We start from the raw sequence: 20404 nt of genomic DNA on the forward strand, positions 1-20404 counted from the left end.
GCGACCTTCCGCCGCCGGTGCGGCCAGCCTCCGCTCCAATCACACCCCGCGCAGCGGGCCTCGGAGGGCGGGAGGAAGCGGAGCGGGCCGGCGCGGGGACTTCCGGCGGTCGCTGCGGAAGCCGTCGGGCGGGTGAGCTGCGCGGCCTGGGGCCGGTTGGGTGGGTGGGAGCTCCTGGCCGGAGCTGCGCCGCGTGCGGCCCGCGCTGCGCGTCCCCTTCGGTCTCGGAGGCGACCTGTCGTCATCGCCCAGAGCCCTGGGGAAGTAGTCTTGGCGGTCCTGTCAGGCAGGGGTGCTCCCGGGCTCCTCTCGGCTTCGCCTCAGGGGAGTCGCCCTGACGCCCGCTCACCCCCAGCGCCTCCTCAGACCCGACCTGGTGTCCGTCTCGGCCCCTATCATCACCTCCACCTTTTCGGGTCTTGGGCTGGCCCCAGCCTCCTTCCTTAGAGTTCCCGCCTTGTGGGTTTTCGGGTACCGTGGACGTCCCCGGGCTCCTCGGACTGCTCCCTCTTTACCACCATCCCAGACACCCCTTTTGTGCCTCTGGTTGTCCCGTTATCCTGGCCTCACATTCGCAGCATCCTTTCTTGGCTCGAGCGCCGAGTGCTGGCGAGGTGCCAGGACGAGGACCGGGACTCAGAAACAGCCAACAGCCTAAGTTTGGGGCTGACATTGCAATCATCCCAGCGTTCTTAGGCTCCAGACATGGCTGGTCATGGGACTCGGGTGGCCCCTCCAGACTCCCATCTTCCTCTTCCTCTATCCCTTCCTGTTCTTCTCAGCCACTCTGGTTTTCCTGCCCTTGTACGGGCCATCGCCAGGTGAGGGTTGATGACCATTCAGTTTGCAGCCAAAGTCTCAAGGGTGTTGCCTGTGGGTCAGCCTAAACCATGTGTCCATCCTCAGGCCCGTTTCTGAGGCCATCAGTTGAAGGCCCATCTGAGGATAGGGTATTGGTTCCTTGGAGAGGTGGTGCTTGCTGCACTAGTCAAAGCTAGACTCTTGTGGTCTCTGACCTCATGGCTTTCCCACCATCGGTGGGGGAAGACTTAGCCATGCAAGAAAATGCAGAGCCATGGGGCCTGGGCCAGGGAGGAGGGGATGGCTGAGCTGAGACAGGGTTTTGGGTTGGAAGTGGTGCACCTGTGTTTTCCTTGTTACTCTCATGGTATAGGTGTCGAGCGGTGAGAGTGCCGTACCCCTTGGGCCTGCATCCTCTTGGGACACAGCATAGGGCTCCGCATATCAAAGTTCCAGAGGGAAGCTGGGACTGGCACCTGGAGGAATTGGGCAGCATATGACAGGTGCAGAGTGAGGGTGCGAGTGCACCTGGTGCATCAGCATAGCCTCTGGGACCTGTCACTGAGAAGCAAGGGTCTGTTTTGGAAACGAGTGGCAGGAGTGGGCAGGGAAGGGAGGCTGAGTGCTGTGGGCCTCCAGGCTGGAGATGGAGGGCTGGGATCAGAGCAGTGCTGGGGGTTGGAGAGAATTGGACAGATTTGGGAAGCTCGGGGTTGGGGGTAATAACTGGATGGATGTGGCATGGGGAGGGTGTGCTTGGGAGCAAATTGTATGGGCTCAGGTACAGATGATCCAGGGACAGGCTGGTTGGGTGCTGTTGTAGCTTCCCCAGGTGACCAGTTGTCTTAGGGGTTCCTCTCCTGCCTTCCTCCCATGGTTCTGGCCGAGTGAGGCCAAGTGGTCATTCTGTCCAAGCCCTCAGCCCTGCTGATAGTATGGTAGCACTTGGGTTCACAACCCCCAGCCTGGCTTGCAGGGCTGACCCCAGCCAACTGCAGAAATGACCCTTCATGGGGGACTCTCCCATCACTTCATGTTTCTTTCTTAGAGGACTGGCTCAGCAGGCGAGTCTGTGGACTTATGACTTTGGGCACTGGGCCCTGGCCTGTTGTCGCCATGCCTTTCACGTGTGTTAATAATTTTTCCTGTGTGTAATTTCAGGTTCTTAAGTAGTCATACGTGTGCAGATTTCTCTTCATGTTCTTCAAACACCAAGATGATCAAAACACGAGAGTGAGCTTTCTTGTCCTCTTTTTTTCTGATTATAAAATTCACACAGGACTTGAAAAAAAAAATCCATGTTACAGGATTTATAAAGTTCGGCAATACTCAACCTCACAACACTAGCTACCTCAGTATTTGTGTGCCTTTCTTAATCTGACTCCTAGCCTCCACCTAGGGACCCAGTGACTGCTTTCTACCCCTCTGATTAGTATATCCCAGGTCATGGTCCTTAAGAGTTCTGTTTGTGGTTAAGAGGACAGAAGTATTGGCCTAGGGCCCAGGTGGCCTCCCCCCACCTCCCAACGGTGCCACATGGAAGTACCCCTCCATGGGGAGTTGTTGACTTTGCCAGATGTAGATGCCAGAGTGGCCCTGGTCCTGGCTGGGGGTAGGTCAGGGGGGCGGTGGAGAGGGGTGGAGTGGGGGAGGGAAAGAGGTAGGGAACACACCTTCTTTGGGATGACTACTAGAAGCTTCTGGCTGAGGCTGGCTTCTTTCCCAGATTTCAGGACCCCAGTCTTGTAGCAAAGTCCAGCTGTATCCCTGGAAGAAGCTTAGACACGTGAGCCTCAAAAGGTTGTTCTTAGAACCCCTCAGGCCAAGGGCAGGCTGACACTTGGCCAGAGTGGGGTTTATGTCCCAAGCCAGATCCCGATGCATGAAGATCTTTCCTTTGGCACTGCTTCTCATCCTGCTTTTGGCCCCCAGGGTACCCACTGGTTGGGGTTGGGGGGCACACTAGGTCAAGAGTCTGCACAATTTGGATGGAAGGGAAAGATAATTAGGGCAAGAAGCAATGGCATGTGAAAAGTCCAGAGGGTTCCAGAGATGCCAGCCCAGTGTGCAAGCCACTGAACCTGCACTGGCAGCATCCGCACTTTTATGTAAGCTGCTGACAGCTGTGCTTCCTGTGACTTGCTGCTGAACACATTCTTCATAGGGACCACCACCCAGTGTTGGGGAGCCCTTGGGGGTTGCACACCTGGCCAGGGTTGGCGGCAGCTGTGGCCCACAGAATGTGAATGATCACTAGGGGGATAGAGAAATGGCCTGGGGCCTCCAGTGGACTTTGATTTCTGGACAGGCTGGGGTATCCTAAGGGGAACCTAACCTCAGCATCTGCTGGTAGTTAACATGCATGAAAGAATCTAGATTTCCAGATAAAACCTTCTAGCTTTTATGCCTAAGAAATAGCTTCTTAAGGTTAAAGTTTTATAGACACATCCCTAGCTCTGGCCTTCTGGGCACCAGTTTGCTACTTGTACTGCCCTTGATGATCTTGGCTGGTAGGGGAAAACTGGGCCAGTTCTCACCTGGCAGTTGGCTTGGCCCATGGTTGTGCTGGTTGAAGCTGTCATGGCAAAGAGTACAGGAGCCACAGTACAAGGTGGCATCCATAGCCCTTGGGAGGGGCTGCTAGGAGTCTATGGCTCTCAGAGACTGCATGGTTGCGGAAGTGGTAGATGGTGGGGGTGGGGGGAAGAGGGACCTGTGCAGGTCGGGAGGCACTGAGTGTGTAGATTTCCAGACCCACGGTCCATCTACTGTTTATTGAGCTCCTACTGGGCGCCAGGTCCTGAGTGGGCCCGTCTGTACCCAGACTTGATCAGAGGCCTCACAGCAACCCTGTGAGGTTAGTGTTCGGAGCGAAGACCCTCCTCTGTAACCAAAGGCCAGAAGCGGAGACGCAGAGAAGAAGGGGTACAGTGAGTGCCGTTACTCCGCACTGTGGATGCGCTGGTGCTGGATGAGCTTAGTGCTCTGGTGGAAGCGGCGGCCGCAATCCTGGCAGGCAAAGGGCTTCTCCCGCCGGTGGGTGCGCAGGTGCTGTGTGAGCGTGGGCCGCTGGCGGAAGGCCTTGCCGCACTCCGGGCACGCGTAGGGCCGCTCGCCCGTGTGGATGCGCCGGTGCTGCGTGAGGTTGGCGTGCTGCCGGAAGCTCTGGCCGCAGTCAGGGCAAGCGAAGGGCCGCTCCCCGGTGTGGATCCGCTGGTGCTCGGTGAGCCGTGACACCTGCGTGAAGCCCAGGCCACACTCACTGCAGTGGTAGGGTTTCTCCCCGGTGTGCGTCCGCTGGTGGCGCGTGAGCTTCAGACGCTGGCTGAAGCGCTGGCCACACTCTGGGCAGGCGAAGGGCTTCTCGCCCGTGTGCACGCGCAGGTGCTGCGTGAGCGTGGGCCGCTGGCGGAAGGCCTTGCCGCACTCAGCGCAGGCGAAGGGACGCTCGCCCGTGTGGATGCGCCGGTGCTGCGTGAGGTTGGAGCGCTGGCGGAAGCTCTGGCCGCACTCGGCACAGGCAAAGGGCCGCTCTCCACTGTGGACTCGCCGGTGCTGCAGCAACACGGAGCGGCGGCCGAAACGCTCCCCACACTCCACGCAGCCAAAGGATTTGTCGCTCGTGTGCACCGCCTGGTGTTCCAGGAGCATGGCTCGCCGCGCGAAGCTCTCACGGCACTCGCTGCAAGGGAAGGGGCCTGGGGGCTCCGGGGCACCGGGAGGCGTGGGGGGCGCGGCGCCCGGGCCAGGGGGGTCGCCATGGATGCGCTGGTGCTGCCGCAGGTTGGAGCGCTGCCGGAAGCTCTGGCCGCACTCTGCGCAGTGGAAGGGCTGCTCGCCCGTGTGCACTCGCCGGTGCTCCTCCAGGCGCGCGCTGCGCACGAAGCCCTGACCACAGTCGCCGCACACAAACGGCCACTCCTCAGTGTGCGTGAGTTGATGACGCAGAAGGTGCGAGCTTCTGCTGAAGCTTCGGCCACACTCGCTGCACATGAATGGCCGCTCTCCTGTGTGTATCTTCTGGTGCCTCAGTAGGTTGCTGCGCTGGCTGAATACCTTCCCACACACGTCGCAGCGGCCACCCCGCCCCACCCCGGGGCCTGTGCTGGGGCGACCCCGTCCCTGGCCTTTGGTCCTGGGTGTAGGCCAGCGGCCAGTGGCCAGTATGGGGCCCAGGAGCTGGTGAGGACCCTCGTTCGTGGGGTTCTGCTCACCTCCGGGGCCACTGGGGAGCCCAAGTGCATGTGAGAAGCCACTTTCATGGGAGGGCGACCGGAGTTGGTCTGTGAGGCTGGCCATGCCGAGGTCCCACGGGATGTGGAGGTGGGGGCTCACAGTGCCTGGGCCAGCAGAGACACTGTCCATGTGGAGGGCAAACCCTGCATTGCACAACGGGATCCACTCAGTCATACCAAGAGAGCTGTGCCTGGACCCATTCCAGCCCATGGTAAATAGGGTGAACTAGAGGGACCTGAAACTAGCCAGTGAGGCAGAACCTAGTTATGAGGAAGATTTAGAAGATGGGGACAAGCTTCCCAGGCCTGACTTAAGTTTGCAAAAGTTGCCTTTCTGGAAGGGCTGCAGGACACATATGGGACAGGTGGCCTTGCAATAGTGATGATGGTTTCTACAAATACACTCAAGTGGGTGGGTCTGAGGGAGGCTGGAAGTGGAGCCAACACGAGAGAAATGGGGATCAGAGGGGACAGGCGGCAGCACTTTGGTCTGACGTGCCTTGCTTGAGAAAAAAAATCAATCTGACTCTGAAGAAGACTCGAAAAGTTTGGGATTAGAGGTACCAGGTAGCTCTGGCCATGGAGGTGAAGGGGCGAGGCCACCAAGCATGCTGGGGAGGCTGTTCAGAACTACTGCATGGACCAGCCCTGGACACTCTCAGCACAGAATTCTGAGCAGATAGCAGGCATTGAAGTAGCTCTGATTCCTGGATCTCTTCTCTCATTTTGGCAAAAGGCTGGGTTGAGGCTGTGAGATCACACTGAGGAAGCAATATAGCCAACAGCCAAGGAATACACGTTCCAGAAACAAGGGAACAAAACGGTGGAGGGAAAGGAAATCAGAGAAGTAATTCAAGCCAGTTTCCCACAATTGAGAGGGATAGATTTCAAACCGAAAGGGCTTACCAACAAAGACGACGAAAAAACTTTGAAACTGAATTAGTAAAAAGAATTCTTCATGTAGCCCCACTAGCCTAATATAGAATGTTAGGTAAGTGTTTTAAGAGATATAGCATCTCAGAACTTTTTATCTTTTTATCACGGTTTATCAAGAACTTTTTATCACGGTTCCCAGGAAGGTCGACCAGAACAAGGGAGTAAACCAAGGAAGAGGAGCAGTCCAGGAAACAAGGAAGAAGAGGCAGAGAGACTGGACGATGGCCGACTGAGAGCAGATAGCTGAGGTGGACAGCAGGGGCTTCTGGCCTCCTTTTTGTACTGCTCCATCCACACCTTGTGTCAAGGTCCCTCTGCCCACCCACTGTCTACTAACCTGCTGTCATTGGCAGATCCAGACCCTCCCTCCCCTGCTACCCAGTTAGTGGGGGCAAACCCAGACTCTGTGGGCCATCTAGGATGCCAGGGATGGGAGAGGTTGGGGGTATGGGGAATACAGGCCCTGCTCTCAGGTTTTACTGTGGTGGGAAGCAGCAGCTGGAGGGAACCTGAACTCAGCAGAGAGCTTGATGGAAACTCCAACAGCCTACTCCATGCCAGGGGAGAGCACAGGTTATATGCTGCAAGAAACAGTCCACGGAATGGAGGAACTTGAACATGTTGGACTGAGAGGGCAACCTGAGCAGGGCCAGGAGTGGGATAGGTGAAATGTGGTGCTGCCCATGCAGAGGGCCCAGCCCCACCATGCCCAGTCTCACTCACCTGGAGGGAAGATGCCTCCAGCTTCCTCCTGCCACAGGACCCCAGGATGCTCCCTCCATGAAGGCCCCTCAAGTCCAGTTTCGCTGTGAGGAGAGGCCTGGTCCAGCACTATTTCACAGCCCTGAAACCACAGTGGTCACTGCTTATCTATGCCCAGCTAGGCTAAGGAAGGGACCCACCTGATCCCCACCCACTGAGGCTCCCCAGACAGGGAGGATGTCCTTTATGGGCTCACCTGGGTCTCTTCAGGCAGGAGAGTGGAGGTGGCCTCCTGGGGATTGGCTAGAGGCCCAGAATCCAGAAGCTCTGTAGAGGAAAGTTGGGGTCAGGTGGCCCAAGGGTGTCCCCACCCCACTGCCCTCTTCTGTGGTATGCCAGATGCTGGAATCCAGACTGGGGGCTGGAGTAAGGCAGAACCCCCTGGAAGGCCAGAGGAGAAGCTGTAGCAGGATGAGACAGGCTCAGGACACAGACCCCTGCATGAGCCCTGGGCAGGATGGCCAGCAAGGGTGGATGGGAGCACTGTACTAGGGTCCACACAGGAATGAGGGAGAGTGTGGGTGGCCAGCTCTGGTACAGACCTGGAAGAAGTAATACAGAGAGGGGCTGCCTCCCAGCATTCTGGGGTCCTCCCTCAGCCACTCCCACCTATATTCAAGCCTGCCACCTGCTCCCCAGAGACCAGCTATTGTCTCCCAATGGATCTCCTTAGGAGTGCACCCCACACTCCTCCCCACCCCAGAACCCCAACAGCCTACTTCATGTCAGGGGAGAGCACAGAAACATAGCTGTGGCAGTCAGATTTGGCATGAGAGGAGCAGTGATGTTCACCGGCTAGGCAGGATGGGGGTGGGGTGGGGGACACCAGTGCATATGAATAGTTCCAGCCAGCAGGTGACCTTTAGGCTGTTGAGGCCAGGCTCCCCTGGTCTACTCCATCAGGCTTTGGGCCATGCATGCCTTGCCCACCCTCACCTGGGTCATCTGTAACCGTGGGCTCCTCTTTCACCCGAAGGCCCAATGGTAACTCCTGCGTAGCTTCAGATGGTGTCCTAGGCCCATGTTCTGGAGTCAGAGGCTTGGTTTGAAGGAGGGGCTGGAAGTTGGAGGGCTCCATCTTCTCTGATAGCACCTCCTGACCCTGCACTTGGACTGTGACCTGGGAAGGTGCCCCTCACCATTAGGGACCCATGCGGAGAGTTTAGCTGGGCACAAGCAGTGGGTTCATAGGCATCTACCTCATCAAAGGACCCCAGGTCCTGACCTACTAGGCTCTCCAAGGACCTACATTCCCCCCAGCACTGAGTCAGGGGTAAAGGAACCACCTGCAGTTGCTCTCCTGTTGCTTACACTTGCGAATGCTCAGTGGTCTCCCTCTCTCCACCCTGCATCCCCTCCCATGTCCATGACTCCAGGCGATGTAATGATGGGCCAGTGAGGCTGGCCCTGGAAGCCTGTCTACTCCCATATAAGGTCTGCTGCAAGTGACTACTTCAAACCACAAGGAACAGGTGTTTGGTTGAGCATGGCACCTGCTAGGGGGAGGCACAGCTGGATACTGTTCCAGCCTGGATCCTGGCTCAGGGCCACCGACTCACCCATCTCCGGGGGCCTCCTGGCTCCTGGCGTAGCCCCTCGACTAGGGCAGCTGCCTCCTCAGGGCTGCCTGGCCGCTGGCCCTCCACACGGGCCTGGATCTCGGGGGGCAGTGCGCACAGGAACTGCTCCAGCACCAGCAGCTCCAGCATCTGCTCCTTGGAGTGCACCTCGGGCTGCAGCCACTGGCGGCACAGCTCCCGGAGTTGGGCCAGGGCCTCTTGGGGACCCAGTGCCTCCTCATAGTGGAAGTGTCGAAAACGCTGGCGGGCAGCCTCTGGGCCGGGATCCCATTGGGCAGCCTCACCCTCCTCCTCAGAGTCCTCCAGCTTCACCATGACAGGCCCCTCATCTTCCAGGGCTGTGTGACCTGGGGAGCCTAGTGCTGTGGGCCTCATTGAAAAGACTGGGCTGGGGCTCCGAGGATAATGTCTTTCCCTAGGAGAGGAAGAGGATGAGGCTACTGCGAGGACAAACAGTGGCAGTAAATGCTTATTGAGCGACTACTGTATGCTTCGTTGTTCCATCTTCAGACCTGTACTGAGTGGAAGGCAGAGAAGAAAACTGAGGCACAGAGAGGTGGTCACATGCCAGGCACCTGTGTCTCTGGTCTCTAGCTGGGATTTACACACAGTCTCTGGCATTCCCCTGTTCCAAACACAGGGTGCTTCTTAGGGATATGAAGGCATCCCCCACCCCCCCGGACCCAAATCCTGCCCTTCTACATGCACCACGCCATCCCTGATGTGCGGATCTCCCACTGCCAAGTAAATGACATCTGCAGTATTTACCACATGGCCATAAGAAACACTCCAGCCCCCCTCCCCCTACACCACCCAGAACACCACCCCATCATTGCACCACCCACTCTCCCATCTAGTCTCTCTGACCATTCTCTTCTCAGCTTGGTTCCACAGGGCAGCCTTTCCCACTCCCACACATGGGCAAGGTCAGCTCTGTGGCCACACTTCCAGGCAGCATCCCCCTCTCCCTCCATTCGGTCCCATCCTCTGAACCGGCCCAAGTTATCACACCATGTAATGCCCCACCATCACTTCAGCTCCCTGATTTAGGCAGGGTTAGGAGGTGATGGGATCTTAACAAGGGGCCCACAAAGGCCCCAAGATAACTGGACCAGATGCCTGCAAGCAAGATCGGAGATTCTGATCTTGCCTATTTGCTACATAACCTTGGCTAGTTTCTGTGAACCTCAGTTTCCCCATCTTTACCGTCCCCCGTAAGTGGGGCTGTCCCCCCTTCCCTCGCCATTGCTGCTCCCTTTGCAGCTGGGAGTAATGTGCGGGCTTTGTGAAGAAATCTGAGTTTATTAAGTGAGTAGATTCGACTTCCAGGGCCGCCGGATCCCGTGGGTCAAAACTCCGATCCTCAAGGTTCCAGGCCAGCCTGCAACCCTGGGAGAAAGCTGGACCATTTTTAAGCCAGCCAGCTACTGCGAAGCTTCCTGAACTACATTTACCAGAAATCCTGGAGGGCAACCTCCACTTTAGAGAGCCCCCCGCCTTCCCCCTCCCCCAGCTGGTTTAGTGCCACCATGGCAACCGGGGGGCGGGGCTCCGAGATCTCGTCGCCGTGGCAGTGCACTGCGATTGAAGAGCATCGCGCGATAGCGCCCGTATTGCCGGAGGAGGAGCTCCTAGACGTCTGCTCCGCGCTCCGGGTCCCGCCGGGCAGCCGGAATCCGAGAGTCGGCGGCCTCCGCCCGGGTCCCCGCCCCAGCCTCCCTCGGTGAGAGGTCCCCGCCCTCACCTCCACGCTCAGCGGGCCGCTCCGCGCTCGCAAGCATGCGCACTCGCCGACTTCCCCCTCCCCGGCCGGACTCTGTCTCCCAGAATGCTCCACGCATCAGCCCGAGCGCCACCTTGCCCTTCCCCCACGCTCGCCTCCTTTCCCACCCTCCTCCCGTTCCCCGGGGTAGCGTTGTTCGCAACGACCAGATCACACGCCCGGCCGCCTCTTCCCTCGCTCGCCCCCTCAGATCCAGGCGTCCATGCCCCGTCTACTTGCGCGAGCTTCCCAGGCGGCTACGGACAGCAGCGCCGTCTTCCCAACCGCGCATGCCCCCCATCACGTTTTCCTCAGTTCTTTACGGGCCTTCCGGGGATTAGCAGGGGTCTGCACCAATCACCGCTCTCACTAGGACGCCGTCAGCCCACGTCTCCATGGCAACCGTTCGCAGATAAAGGGGGCGCCTCCTGCAGCGCCCAGCCGGACTGTAAATGGCGAAGAGGCTCCGCCCGGTGCTTTCTGGGAAGTGTAGTCGGCTGGGCCTTTGTGCCCGGGAGCGGGGGCGGGGCTAGGTCGCGCCACGGTAACCGGGTGGGGACCCGGAGGGCATCTGAGAGGCGCAGGGGGGAGGTGAGGTGGGGTGGGGTGGGGCTGGGGGGTGCCGCCTGGGGTACAAAAGCCCCGCTAGAGGATGAGGAGAGGTGAGAAGAGGCGGACACAAAGACTTAGGGGCGGAAGAGGCCCAGATCCTGCAGGGCTCAGGAGCAGAGAGAGCTGGGAGGAGAGACAGAGAAAGGAACTGAACAGATCCAGGGAACAAGACCCTGAGAGGAAAGAAAGTCAACATAGAGGGGTTTCTACTCTCAGGGACCTAGAGAATGAGATAAGAAGCCAGAGGATCTGAGAGTCAGGCCGGGTGGACAGGATGTCCGAGAAGTTAGCAAGGCGGAGGGTCAGGAAGGGATCCATCTGGAAGGAGATGCACAAAGACAAGACATGCAGCTATCGAGATTCAAGGGACGGGTGTACACAGGCAAGGGGAGAGAAAGGACAGGCATTTGAGAGACAGCAAAGATGGGTGGAGAGTTTTCGAAGACCTAGAGAAGGGGGACAGCAAGGAGGGAGCTGGAGGTAGACTTTTAGGAAAACTCACTCGAACTGAACAGTAGTGTAAGGGCCTACTTAGCCAGAGCGATTCCATCTTGGATTAAATAGTCATTTTTTTGTTTATGCAGTAACATATGGTCGACCAGTCCCTGATAACAGAGCCCAAATACAAGCGCAGATCAGGTCAGGTGGAGATAACAGAGCCCGAATGCAAGGATGAGTCGGGCCAGGTGGAGACATCCAATCACTATCTCCCTAAAGAATGTGGGCCCTGCCTTTTGGGTGCCAATTCTGACCAAGGTGATAGGCTAGTTCAAATAGCTACTATAGGGTGAATTGTAATTCAATTGGCCACCCGTGTGTGACCTAGCATGACTATGCAACTTTCTCTGTGTGTTGCAATCTCATGGGCCACCTGTGTGTGGCCAGGCTCAACCATATGGCCTTTGCTCTATAAAGGTTAGTCTATGAGGCTCTGTAAGAGGCGGCCCCAACCAGCCGGTTTGATTCTGTGTGCTTGGCGTGAAATAAAGCTTTGCTTGACCTTCGCTTTGTATCAGTCTTGCTCCTTTGATCACATACCCTATCAGTAGAACAAAAAAAAGGTGATTGGGAGCCCTCTCTGTGTTTCCCAGCATTGTCTACCAAGCCAGCTTGGGCTCATCTCCCTAAATGAAGGAATTCTTTCCCTCTGAAGTACCTTTTGATCGGAATCCAGGCCGCACATGCTTGGGGTTAGAGTTGTATCACCCCCAGAGCACTGAGCGGGAACTGAGACACCCGGGCCCGCGACCCCAAGTGCTCCTTATTTCTTTCACCCTTCTTGTTCTTTCTTATCTTCCTGGAACCGCCTATGCTATCCTTCGAGTTCCCTCCTCCAGGTAAATAACTCTTCAATGCGCACTCACTGAGTTTATTTTTAAGTTGACAGTCTGAGCGGAATTAATTCTCCAGGATGGGGGACAAACCGAGAAAAGAGAAAGAGAAAAGAGAAAACAGAGCCGGAAATGGAAGTAGGGAGGATGTTGGAAAGACACAGAAAGTCGGGGGAGGGAAAAATTAGAGAGAAATGAGGCAGAAAGCCAGCTTCTGGCAGAGGCAGTTTCTGCCGCCCCTGCTGGCCTCTAGGCGCAGCACCCTCGTCGCTGAACTACATTTCCCGGGGGGCCTGGGAGCGTCTGGCGCAGGGTTCCGCACGCCGTCAGGGGCGGGCCTCACGCGGACTCCTCCAATCCCGGCAGTCCCAGGCAATCTTCCGCCTCCGCCGAGAACATGGAGGTTGAGCTCTGCTGCCTCAGGAAAGGGGCCCTGTAAGGCAGGACACAGGGAAGAGTCGCATCCCCAGCGGACCAGCTGAAGCAGCTGGCCCACGTCGCGGTCCGGAGGTGAGGGCGGTCAGCTGCGCGGGGGCCCGGGTTTCGGTGGCGGTGGCTGGGGCGTCGTTTCTCTTGGTCCTGAGCAGCGGGAAGAGAACGGAGAGAGGCCTTGGCACTTTCAGTCCGGGAAGAGCGCGGGGTGGGGGCCTATCGGCGCTTCCAGCAGCCCCGCGGCTCTATGGGAATTGTAGTCTCACGGGGAAAAACCTTGTCTCCCACCCAGACGTTGGGCCACGAGCCTCCCCGGGCGGCCCGCTTGGAGACTTCCTCTCGAGCGTGGGAGGGAGGGAACGGATGAATGAACATACGGGTGAATTAATTTATTGTATTTTATTTTTTTTAAGATTTTATTTATTTATTTGACAGAGAGAGAGAGAGAGATCACAAGGAGGTAGAGAGGCAGGCAGAGAGAGAGAGAGGAGGAAGCAGGCTCCCTGCTGAGCAGAGATCCCGATGCGGGGCTCGATCCTAGGACCCTGAGATCATGACCTGAGCCGAAGGCAGAGGCTTTAAACCACTGAGCCACCCAGGCGCCCCTGGGTGAATTAATTTAAAATCGTGGGTGAGCAGAGGAAGGCGTGGATTTTGGAGGAAGAACAGAGGCTCGTGAGGGGTTCAGAATTCGGGGACGGCTTCCAGACAAGAGGAGCCTTTCCCATGCCCACCCACCTTTCCCTGCCTCCCAGGCTCGAGGGTCCTGGGCCTGTGCCACCTTGTTTCAAGCATGCGCCGCCCACGAGTCCCTGAAAGAATTGATGTGATACCACAGGTGCCGTAGGCGCTGTGAAAACAAACCTTCACTCATTTGTTCATGCTTTCACAGGGCGCGCCTTCAAAAAAATTTTTTTTTCTTTAACTGATCAGTTTCTACTTTCACATGGCTCATAATGCAGTAGGGACAAGATGAAAACTGTCTCCCACCGCTGTACTTTAAAATTAATAATAACGTACTTGAAGTTTAATAATTTCATCATCAAGCGCCTACTGGATGCACTATTCCTGGGCCTGGGGACACAAGAGAGCTCAACCGACACAGTTCCTGCCCTCAGGCAGTATGTGACAGATGTATAATAAAATGTATGTAGGGAGGGCCTTTTTGATTAGGTTACCTTTGAGCAGAGATTTGTAGGAGAGGGAACAAGCCATGCAGATAACAGGGAAGAGCCTGAGCCCTGGGCTGAAGGAAACAGGAGCACCCTTAGTGTGCCCCAAGGATGTGGGTAGGAGCAAGCCACGTAAAGGAGGAGACTTTGAAGTGCTTGAGGAATCTGGTGAGGATTGTGGCTTTTACTCAGAACTGGGAGAGCTCTGAGCAGAGCGGGAACAGGATCTTAGTGCTTACTGAATCTTTGTGGCTGCTGTATGGAGAACCACCTTCCTCCTCTATTGCCAGATGTTCTCTGGGGTGGCACGAATTATATTGGTTTCCTCCTGCATTAGTTTTCTATGACTGCTGTAACCTATTACTGAAAAAGGAGTGGTTTAAAATAACACAAATGTGGGGCGCCTAGGTGGCTCAGTGGGTTAAAGCCTCTGCCTTCGGCTCCGGTCATGATCCCGGGGTCCTGGGATCAAGCCCTGCATCAGGCTCTCTGCTCAGCAGGGAACCTGCTACCCCCCCACCCCCCGTCTGCCTCTCTGCCTACTTGTGATCTCTGTCTGTCAAACAAATAAATAAAATAATAATAATAATAATAATAATTAATAATAAAATAACACAAATGTATTATCTTGGAGTCTTGGAGGTCAGAAATCTGAGTTGGGTCTCAGTGGGCTAAAATCAAGTTATCAGCAGGGCTGTTTCCTTCTGGAGGCTCTAGGCTTTAGTGGTCACATTGCTGCTTTCGGAGTGAAATCTTTTGCCTCCTCTTGCAAGGAGCCCTCTGATTACATTTAGGGTCCATTTGAATAAGCCAGGATAATCACCTGATCTCAAGATTATTGACTTAATCACACTCACAGTGTCCCTTTTGCCATATTAGGTAATTTTTAAATAAGATTTTATTTATTTATTTGGCAGAGTTCACGGGGGTGGGGAGCAGGCGCCCTGCTGAGCAGAGAGCCTGATGTGGGGCTCGATCCCATAAGAGATCGTGACCTGAGCTGAAGGCAGAGGCTTAACCCACTGTGCCACCCAGGTGCCCCACCATATTAGGTAATTTATTCATAGGGATTAGTACTTGGACATCTTAAGGAGCCATTACTCAGCCCCACACTGATGTTTGATGTCTTTGGGTGGGAAGCATGGAAATGGGTAGCTTGTTTGCTCATTGGTGTGTGGGAAGTGGGTTTCTAGACTGTCTTGGGGTTGCAGGAGGTTTGCTGGGGGAAGAGAGCGAAGTCTCCTAGCAGACTTTTCTTGATCTCATAAGCTAAAACTAAGTGACAGGCTCCTCTAGATGCAAAGAATGGTTGGAATTGAGTGTGCAGTGTTTTCAGCAGTAGGAAAAGAAGGGATTGGGCACGCCTCTGAGGCAGTGGTCAGCAGGGCTGGGTGCTCTTTATCAGAACATGGGAGGGCCAGCTGGTGGTTGGCACTTCCATGTACTTACACATTAATGCCCATGTGTCCTTGTCTTACAGGCAGAGGGAGGTATGGCAGGAGAGGCCAAGGGGCTGCCATCGTGGGCACACTGGTAGCTACTGTGGATAGGCACTGGGGAGAGACCTCATCAAGGTGCATGGCCCAGGGAGGCAGAATGAAGACAACTCCCCAGCTGCAAGTGTCGGGGAAGGCATCCCTCAGTGGGATTGGCCTCCGCCACACTGCCAAGCGGGACCGAAAGTCCATCACCTTGCATGTGAAATTAGAGGTGCTTCGGAGGTTTGAGGAAGGCGAGAAGCTGACTCAGATTGCCCGGGCCCTAGGGCTGGCCACTTCTACTGTTGCTTCCATCCGTGTCAACAAGGACAAGATCCGGGCCAATTCTCAGGCAGCCACACCGGTAAGTGCCACACAGCTGACCCGCTGCCGGGGTGTGGTGATGGGCCATATGGAACGCTTGCTGAGCCTCTGGATCGAGGAGCAAAAGCGGCAGAACCTGCCCGTCAGCACGCTGCTCATCCAGGACAAGGCCCGACGGCTCTTCGTGCAGCTGCAGCACGAGCAGGGTAATGGCACTCGGGCTGAGACCTTTGGGGCCAGTAATGGCTGGTTTGCCCGATTCAAGGCTCGCCACAATGTGCTTTTGACAGATGAACCATCTGTGGCTGACACCCAGGCTGCTGCCCACTACCCCCCAGTGCTGCGCACCATTCTAGAGGACGGCTGCTACTCACCACGCCAGGTGTTCAATGTGGATGAGACTGGCCTGTTCTGGAAGCGGCTCCCAGAGCGCATGCTGTTGGCCCTGGAAGGGGCAGCTGGACCTGGCCTCAAGACCTCTAAGGACCACCTGACCCTGCTGCTTGGTGGCAATGCAGCTGGTGATTTCAAGCTGAAGCCGCTGCTGGTGTACCCCTCGGAGAACCCGCGTGCCCTCAAGGGTTGCTCCAAGGCCAGCCTTCCGGTGGTCTGGCGCTCTAACCGCAACGACTGGCTGACACCCAGCATCTTCCAGGAGTGGTTTACTAGCTGCTTCTGCCCTGCTGTGGAGAGCTACTGTGCCAGCCACGGCCTCCCACACCGTGCCCTGTTGGTCTTAGACGGTGCACCCTGCCACTCTGCTCACCTGGGTGGCCTCTCACCCCATGTGCGAGTTGAGTTCCTGCCCAAGAACACATCAGCCCTGATTCAGCCCATGAACCAGGGTATCATTGCCACATTCAAGGCGTATTACCTGCGCTGTATGCTTAGCCAGCTGGTCCAGGAGACGTCTGGTGAAGACCGACCCTCTGTGCGGGAGTTCTGGCGCAGCTATACTGTTGTGACTGCTGTGGACAATATAGCCAGAGCCTGGGCAGAGTTGCAGCCCGCCATCATGAACAGTGCCTGGAGGAAGCTCTGGCCTGAGTGTGTGCCTCCTGGCACTCCCGAGCCGGACACTGTGCCTCAGCTCCGCCACAGCATTGTCGCACTAGCCAGTCACGTGGGCCTTGGAGATGCAGCCGAGGCCGATGTTGCCAACCTCTTGCAGGCCCATGGGGAGCCCCCACCCCACGGCCTCCCCCAGGATGCAGAAGATGGTGGGGACATTTGTGACTCTGGGTTGCCGTGGCAGGAAGGGAAAGGCTCGGTGTCCGGAAAACGAGAGCCGGATTTCACAGATGCTGTAGTGGGTGTGGGGACTGAAGATGCTGATGTGGGTGCTCTGAGCCCTGAGCACCTGGGCCAGGCCCTGTCACACTTTGCTGCTGGTTTACGGGTCCTCCTGGAGAATGATCCAAACCGGGAACGCAGCCTCCGGGTGTCTCGGGATGTCCACTGTGCCCTTGCCCACCTCCGGGAGCTGCACCGGGAAAAGAGGCGACAGGCCCGGGCAGGTGCATCCTCAGGAGGGCCCATGGCAGTGGCACCAAGGGATTTGGCAGGAAACCTGCCCTTGCCCCAAGTGGGGCCCACAGAGGGTGAGGAGGTGGCTAAGGGCACGGGTCATGAAGGTCAGACCTCTGGTTGTCCTGTATGATTTGGGGCTTGGGCTTAACCTCACATGATCTCTAACGATGTTTTGTTTCTGGAGGTCAGATACTGCTACTTCTTCCCCAGGGTTCTCATAGCTCATGTTGTATTCTTTGTGTAGTGACACCAGGCTTGGGGAATAGAAGGGTGGTGTTCTCCGATTGGCAGATGAACTGCAGGGCCCAGGGAGTGCCCACTCATGACAGTGACACATCCTGTAGTATGGTCTTTGCCCAGCACAGCCTGCCAGGGCAGCTGTCTCAGGGGCCAGAACTGAGACCTGCCTCTCCCATTTTCCAAACCTGACTTCTTACTCCCTACACCATTGTGACCCTTCCTTGCCAACTGTAGGTGAGGGTTTCCTGCTCTCAACATGACCTTTTATCACTTTACATGCCATCTTCATGGCCTCTGTTGACCTGGGTCTCTGGTACCTTCCCTGTGCCTGAGCACTTTGATTCTCTGTGGATTTTGATACTGGGGATCACTTCCTTTTTTGGAGATGTTTTCCTCTCTGAGTTTCTGTGCTATAGTTGTCTTGGCTTCCCTCTAGCCTTTGAGGTTGAGCCTTTTGTGACTGTGATGGTCTTCCAGTTCTGGTGCTCTTTGGAAAATACTATCCACTCCTCTAAGAGCTGGATCACCTCAGGGTTAATTCCTAGTGCACTGGCTGCAGCCTAGCCTCTCCCTGAGCCAGCTCCTCTCCCTGAGCTAGACCCTGAGCTCTGATTCTGATGGATATGCTCCCACCCCAGTCGTATTATCTCCCCTAATTCGTTTGCTTTCCTGTTCCCCAAACTGTAACACCCGGCATCATGGGGTGTCCACCTGACTGCAGAAATACCACTTGGGTCACCAAAACAGATAGTCAGCAAGGGAAGGTCTTGTGCTCCAGCTGGATGAGCCACAGGTGATGTGATAGGGATGTCTGGGCTTTTGGACTCCTTTCAACACAAGTGCACGTGTACGTTAACACATGCACATACACACACACAGGCACGCCAAGAAATAAAAATGGGAGAAAGGATTCCCATTACTTCTGTCCCAGCTAACACCGCACTGATGGGCTTGCTGTCAACATATCCCTGGGGCTGGGGGCCAGGGAGGGGTTGAAGGGCCAGCCTCACTGGGAGAAAGGTCAGATGAGGCCCCGTGCTTGCTTTCCTGGGGAGAATGGTAAGAGGGATGACAGAGAAGGGAAGCTTTTCTTAGGATTCTGGTGACAGACTGGATACATTGCACAATTTATGAGCACTTGTAACGCGCCAGGTGTTGAGACCAGGGTGAGTGAGACTGACTTCAGGAGCTGCTAGTCCAGAGGTTGTTACATTCTACATAACAAGGCTGTGACAGGCGACTCGAGGAAGGACCCCCACCTAGCCAGGCACGGAGGACTGGACGTAATAGGCAGGCTTTCTGGGGAGTGTTGTCTCAGCCTTTAGGGACCTTGCTGACAGGAAACCCGTCATTTCACAATGCCACACGGTACAGAGGGGCTGGACAGAGGCAGCCCGGTGCGGTGGGGTGGCTGGTGAGAGCCCAAGGACCCGGAGGAAGGAGTATCCTAGTGGAGGCTGAAGGGAGCAGGCGACCAGGTGGGAGTCCGAGGCGGAATCTGGCTGGGCGGAAGGGTAGTTAGGGGACCGACGCTGGAGGTCGTCCCGGCATGGTGATGGGCGGTCTGGCTCCAGGGCTTGTTTCTCCAGGCGCCTGGCCCGGGAGCCCCGGGTACCTTCAACCAGCAACCGTTCCCAGGCCCCTGAGCGTTTCAGGGAGGCCCTGGTGGTGGATCATGGCAGCCTGGCGTCTCCTGGGAGATGCCGGGTCTCAGCCCGACAGGCTGGTTCTCTGGCTCGCTGGGGACATTGGCCAGAGAATCTCGCCACAGAGACGGTCTTGGACGCTTTTCACCTCAGGCATGGACCGTTAAAATAGACACGCAGAAGCAACAGGGATACCGTTCCCTCCCCTCCGCGTGCTCGTGTGGGCGTCGAGTGGGGGCGGGAGTCGCTCGCGGGCGGAAGGGCACAGGCGCCGGAAGCAGTCATTGGCGGGTCTGGGCACTCCGGTTCCCAGCCGGGGTGGTCGGTCGCGGTCCTTGCGCGGCCGGCCGGCCCGTGTGGCTCCGGGTAGGTGGTGAGTCGGGGGCAAGGCAGCCAGAAGCGCTAAAACGCCTGGGGGCAGGGCGTGCAGCCTGGCGGAGGGCGGCGGGGGCGTTGGCGCCGAGGAGCGTCGCCCATTTCTAGTCCTGAGGAAGGGCGGCTCGGAGGCCTCCCGCGGGCGGGTCCCGACCCGGAAGTGGTTCTGGGCTGGGTTCGGGCTGCGGGTGGGCGCCGCTGCCCCCCAGAGCCTAGTTTCCCGGGCTTCCTGCCCGCGGTGCCCCTTCAGAGGCACGTCCGCGCGGCTCCTTCAGAGTTGGGCTCCCTTCCTGCGGGGAGTCTCAGGATGGCCGAAGCCCGGGCTTGTGTCTCCTCTCTGCTGCCACTCCGCGTGCCTCCGCCCAGAACGAGCGCTCCGGCCTTGGGGAGGAGACGCTAACCCCGCGCGGCGGGAGGCGCGGGCCCGAGCTCCTCCAGGCGCCCCCGTGTTGTGCCGAGTGTTGTGCTGTAGCCATTACCTCCTCGGGGCGCCTGGCGGTGCGGAGCCCGGTGGTGGGCCGTTGGGTGTGTGTGGGGACCGGAGCTGCCCGGGCCTGGGGAGCCCCGACCGCCCCTTCTGAGAACAGGCGCTGGCGGTGGAAACAGCTTGTTCGTTCGTGAAGGCCGTGGTAGCAAGTAGCCGTTCCCGAAGGTGGTCAGACCTTAGGTGGAGATTCTTGAGGAAAAAGCGGACGTCTTCCAGTTGTTGCCCCACATCCCGCCCACTGGGAGCTTGTGTTTCAGGACCCATTTCTGAACATTTGTAACTGTAGCTTCTCCCTGCGCGCGCGCACACATGCTCCGCAGAGGTTGTTCTAAAATATTAACAGCGGGATCGTGTTGTGTGAGGACTGCCGCTGATTACTTCCTGTTTCCCACTGCCATTTTTTGATCTTGGCTAATTGGTTTGGTGAAGTCTTAGAATATCCGTGAGGTTCGGTGGGGTGAGGTCCGGAGCCAATGACCCAGAAATAATTCTTGAGATGTTTTTGGTGCAAAATGGTGGTTTGTTTTTTATTTTTTTAAAAAGATTTTTAAGTTTGGTTTTTTTTTTTTTTTTTTTTTTTTTCCATTTGACAGAGATCACAGGCAGGCAGGGAGGCAGGCAGAGAGAGAGGAAGGGAAGCAGGCTCCCTGCTGAGCAGAGAGCCCAATGCAGGGCTCGATCTCAGGACCCTGAGATCATGA

At 56.8% G+C, this 20404-nt stretch overlaps 2 protein-coding genes across 6 annotated transcripts; one reads left to right on the top strand and one right to left on the bottom strand.

The window, feature by feature from the left end:
* Nucleotides 1-1733: 1733 nt before the first annotated feature.
* Nucleotides 1734-10449, bottom strand: LOC111139849 (myeloid zinc finger 1). 5 transcript variants are annotated; one of them, XM_022492259.1, is made up of 6 exons: nt 10059-10414; nt 8294-8831; nt 7671-7854; nt 6931-7001; nt 6696-6816; nt 1734-5180 (listed from the first exon to the last, which is right to left on the bottom strand). In XM_022492259.1, exons 2-6 carry the CDS (start codon nt 8687-8689, stop codon nt 3742-3744), a joined length of 2211 nt encoding a protein of 736 aa, XP_022347967.1. In that variant the 5' UTR covers nt 8690-8831; nt 10059-10414; the 3' UTR covers nt 1734-3741. The 5 variants fall into 5 exon arrangements, with proteins under 5 accessions (XP_022347967.1, XP_022347965.1, XP_022347966.1 ...); XM_022492257.1 differs by lacking the exon at nt 10059-10414 and adding an exon at nt 9083-9093 and having other exon boundaries at nt 8294-8729; XM_022492258.1 differs by having other exon boundaries at nt 8294-10449.
* Nucleotides 10450-12506: 2057 nt separating this feature from the next.
* On the top strand, nt 12507-20169 carry LOC111139842 (tigger transposable element-derived protein 1-like). Its single transcript, XM_022492252.1, has 2 exons — nt 12507-12529; nt 15104-20169. Exon 2 carries the CDS (start codon nt 15202-15204, stop codon nt 17083-17085), a length of 1884 nt encoding a protein of 627 aa, XP_022347960.1. The 5' UTR covers nt 12507-12529; nt 15104-15201; the 3' UTR covers nt 17086-20169.
* Nucleotides 20170-20404: the final 235 nt, after the last annotated feature.

Source organism: Enhydra lutris, unplaced genomic scaffold (assembly GCF_002288905.1).
Source record: "Enhydra lutris kenyoni isolate GAN:26980312 unplaced genomic scaffold, ASM228890v2 scaffoldscaffold122, whole genome shotgun sequence".
NCBI lineage: Eukaryota > Metazoa > Chordata > Mammalia > Carnivora > Mustelidae > Enhydra > Enhydra lutris.

Excerpts from the sequence above, each read along its gene's own strand:
- LOC111139849 (XM_022492257.1), bottom strand. Across the intron at positions 7,002-7,670 it reads CACGGTTACAGATGACCCAG|AGCTTCTGGATTCTGGGCCT; the intron begins GTGAGGGTGGGC and ends TTTCCTCTACAG. Across the intron at positions 5,181-6,695 it reads TGGAGGCATCTTCCCTCCAG|GGTTTGCCCTCCACATGGAC; the intron begins GTGAGTGAGACT and ends TGTGCAATGCAG.
- LOC111139842 (XM_022492252.1), top strand. The coding sequence starts at position 15,202 with ATGGCCCAGGGAGGCAGAATGAAGACAACTCCCCAGCTGCAAGTGTCG.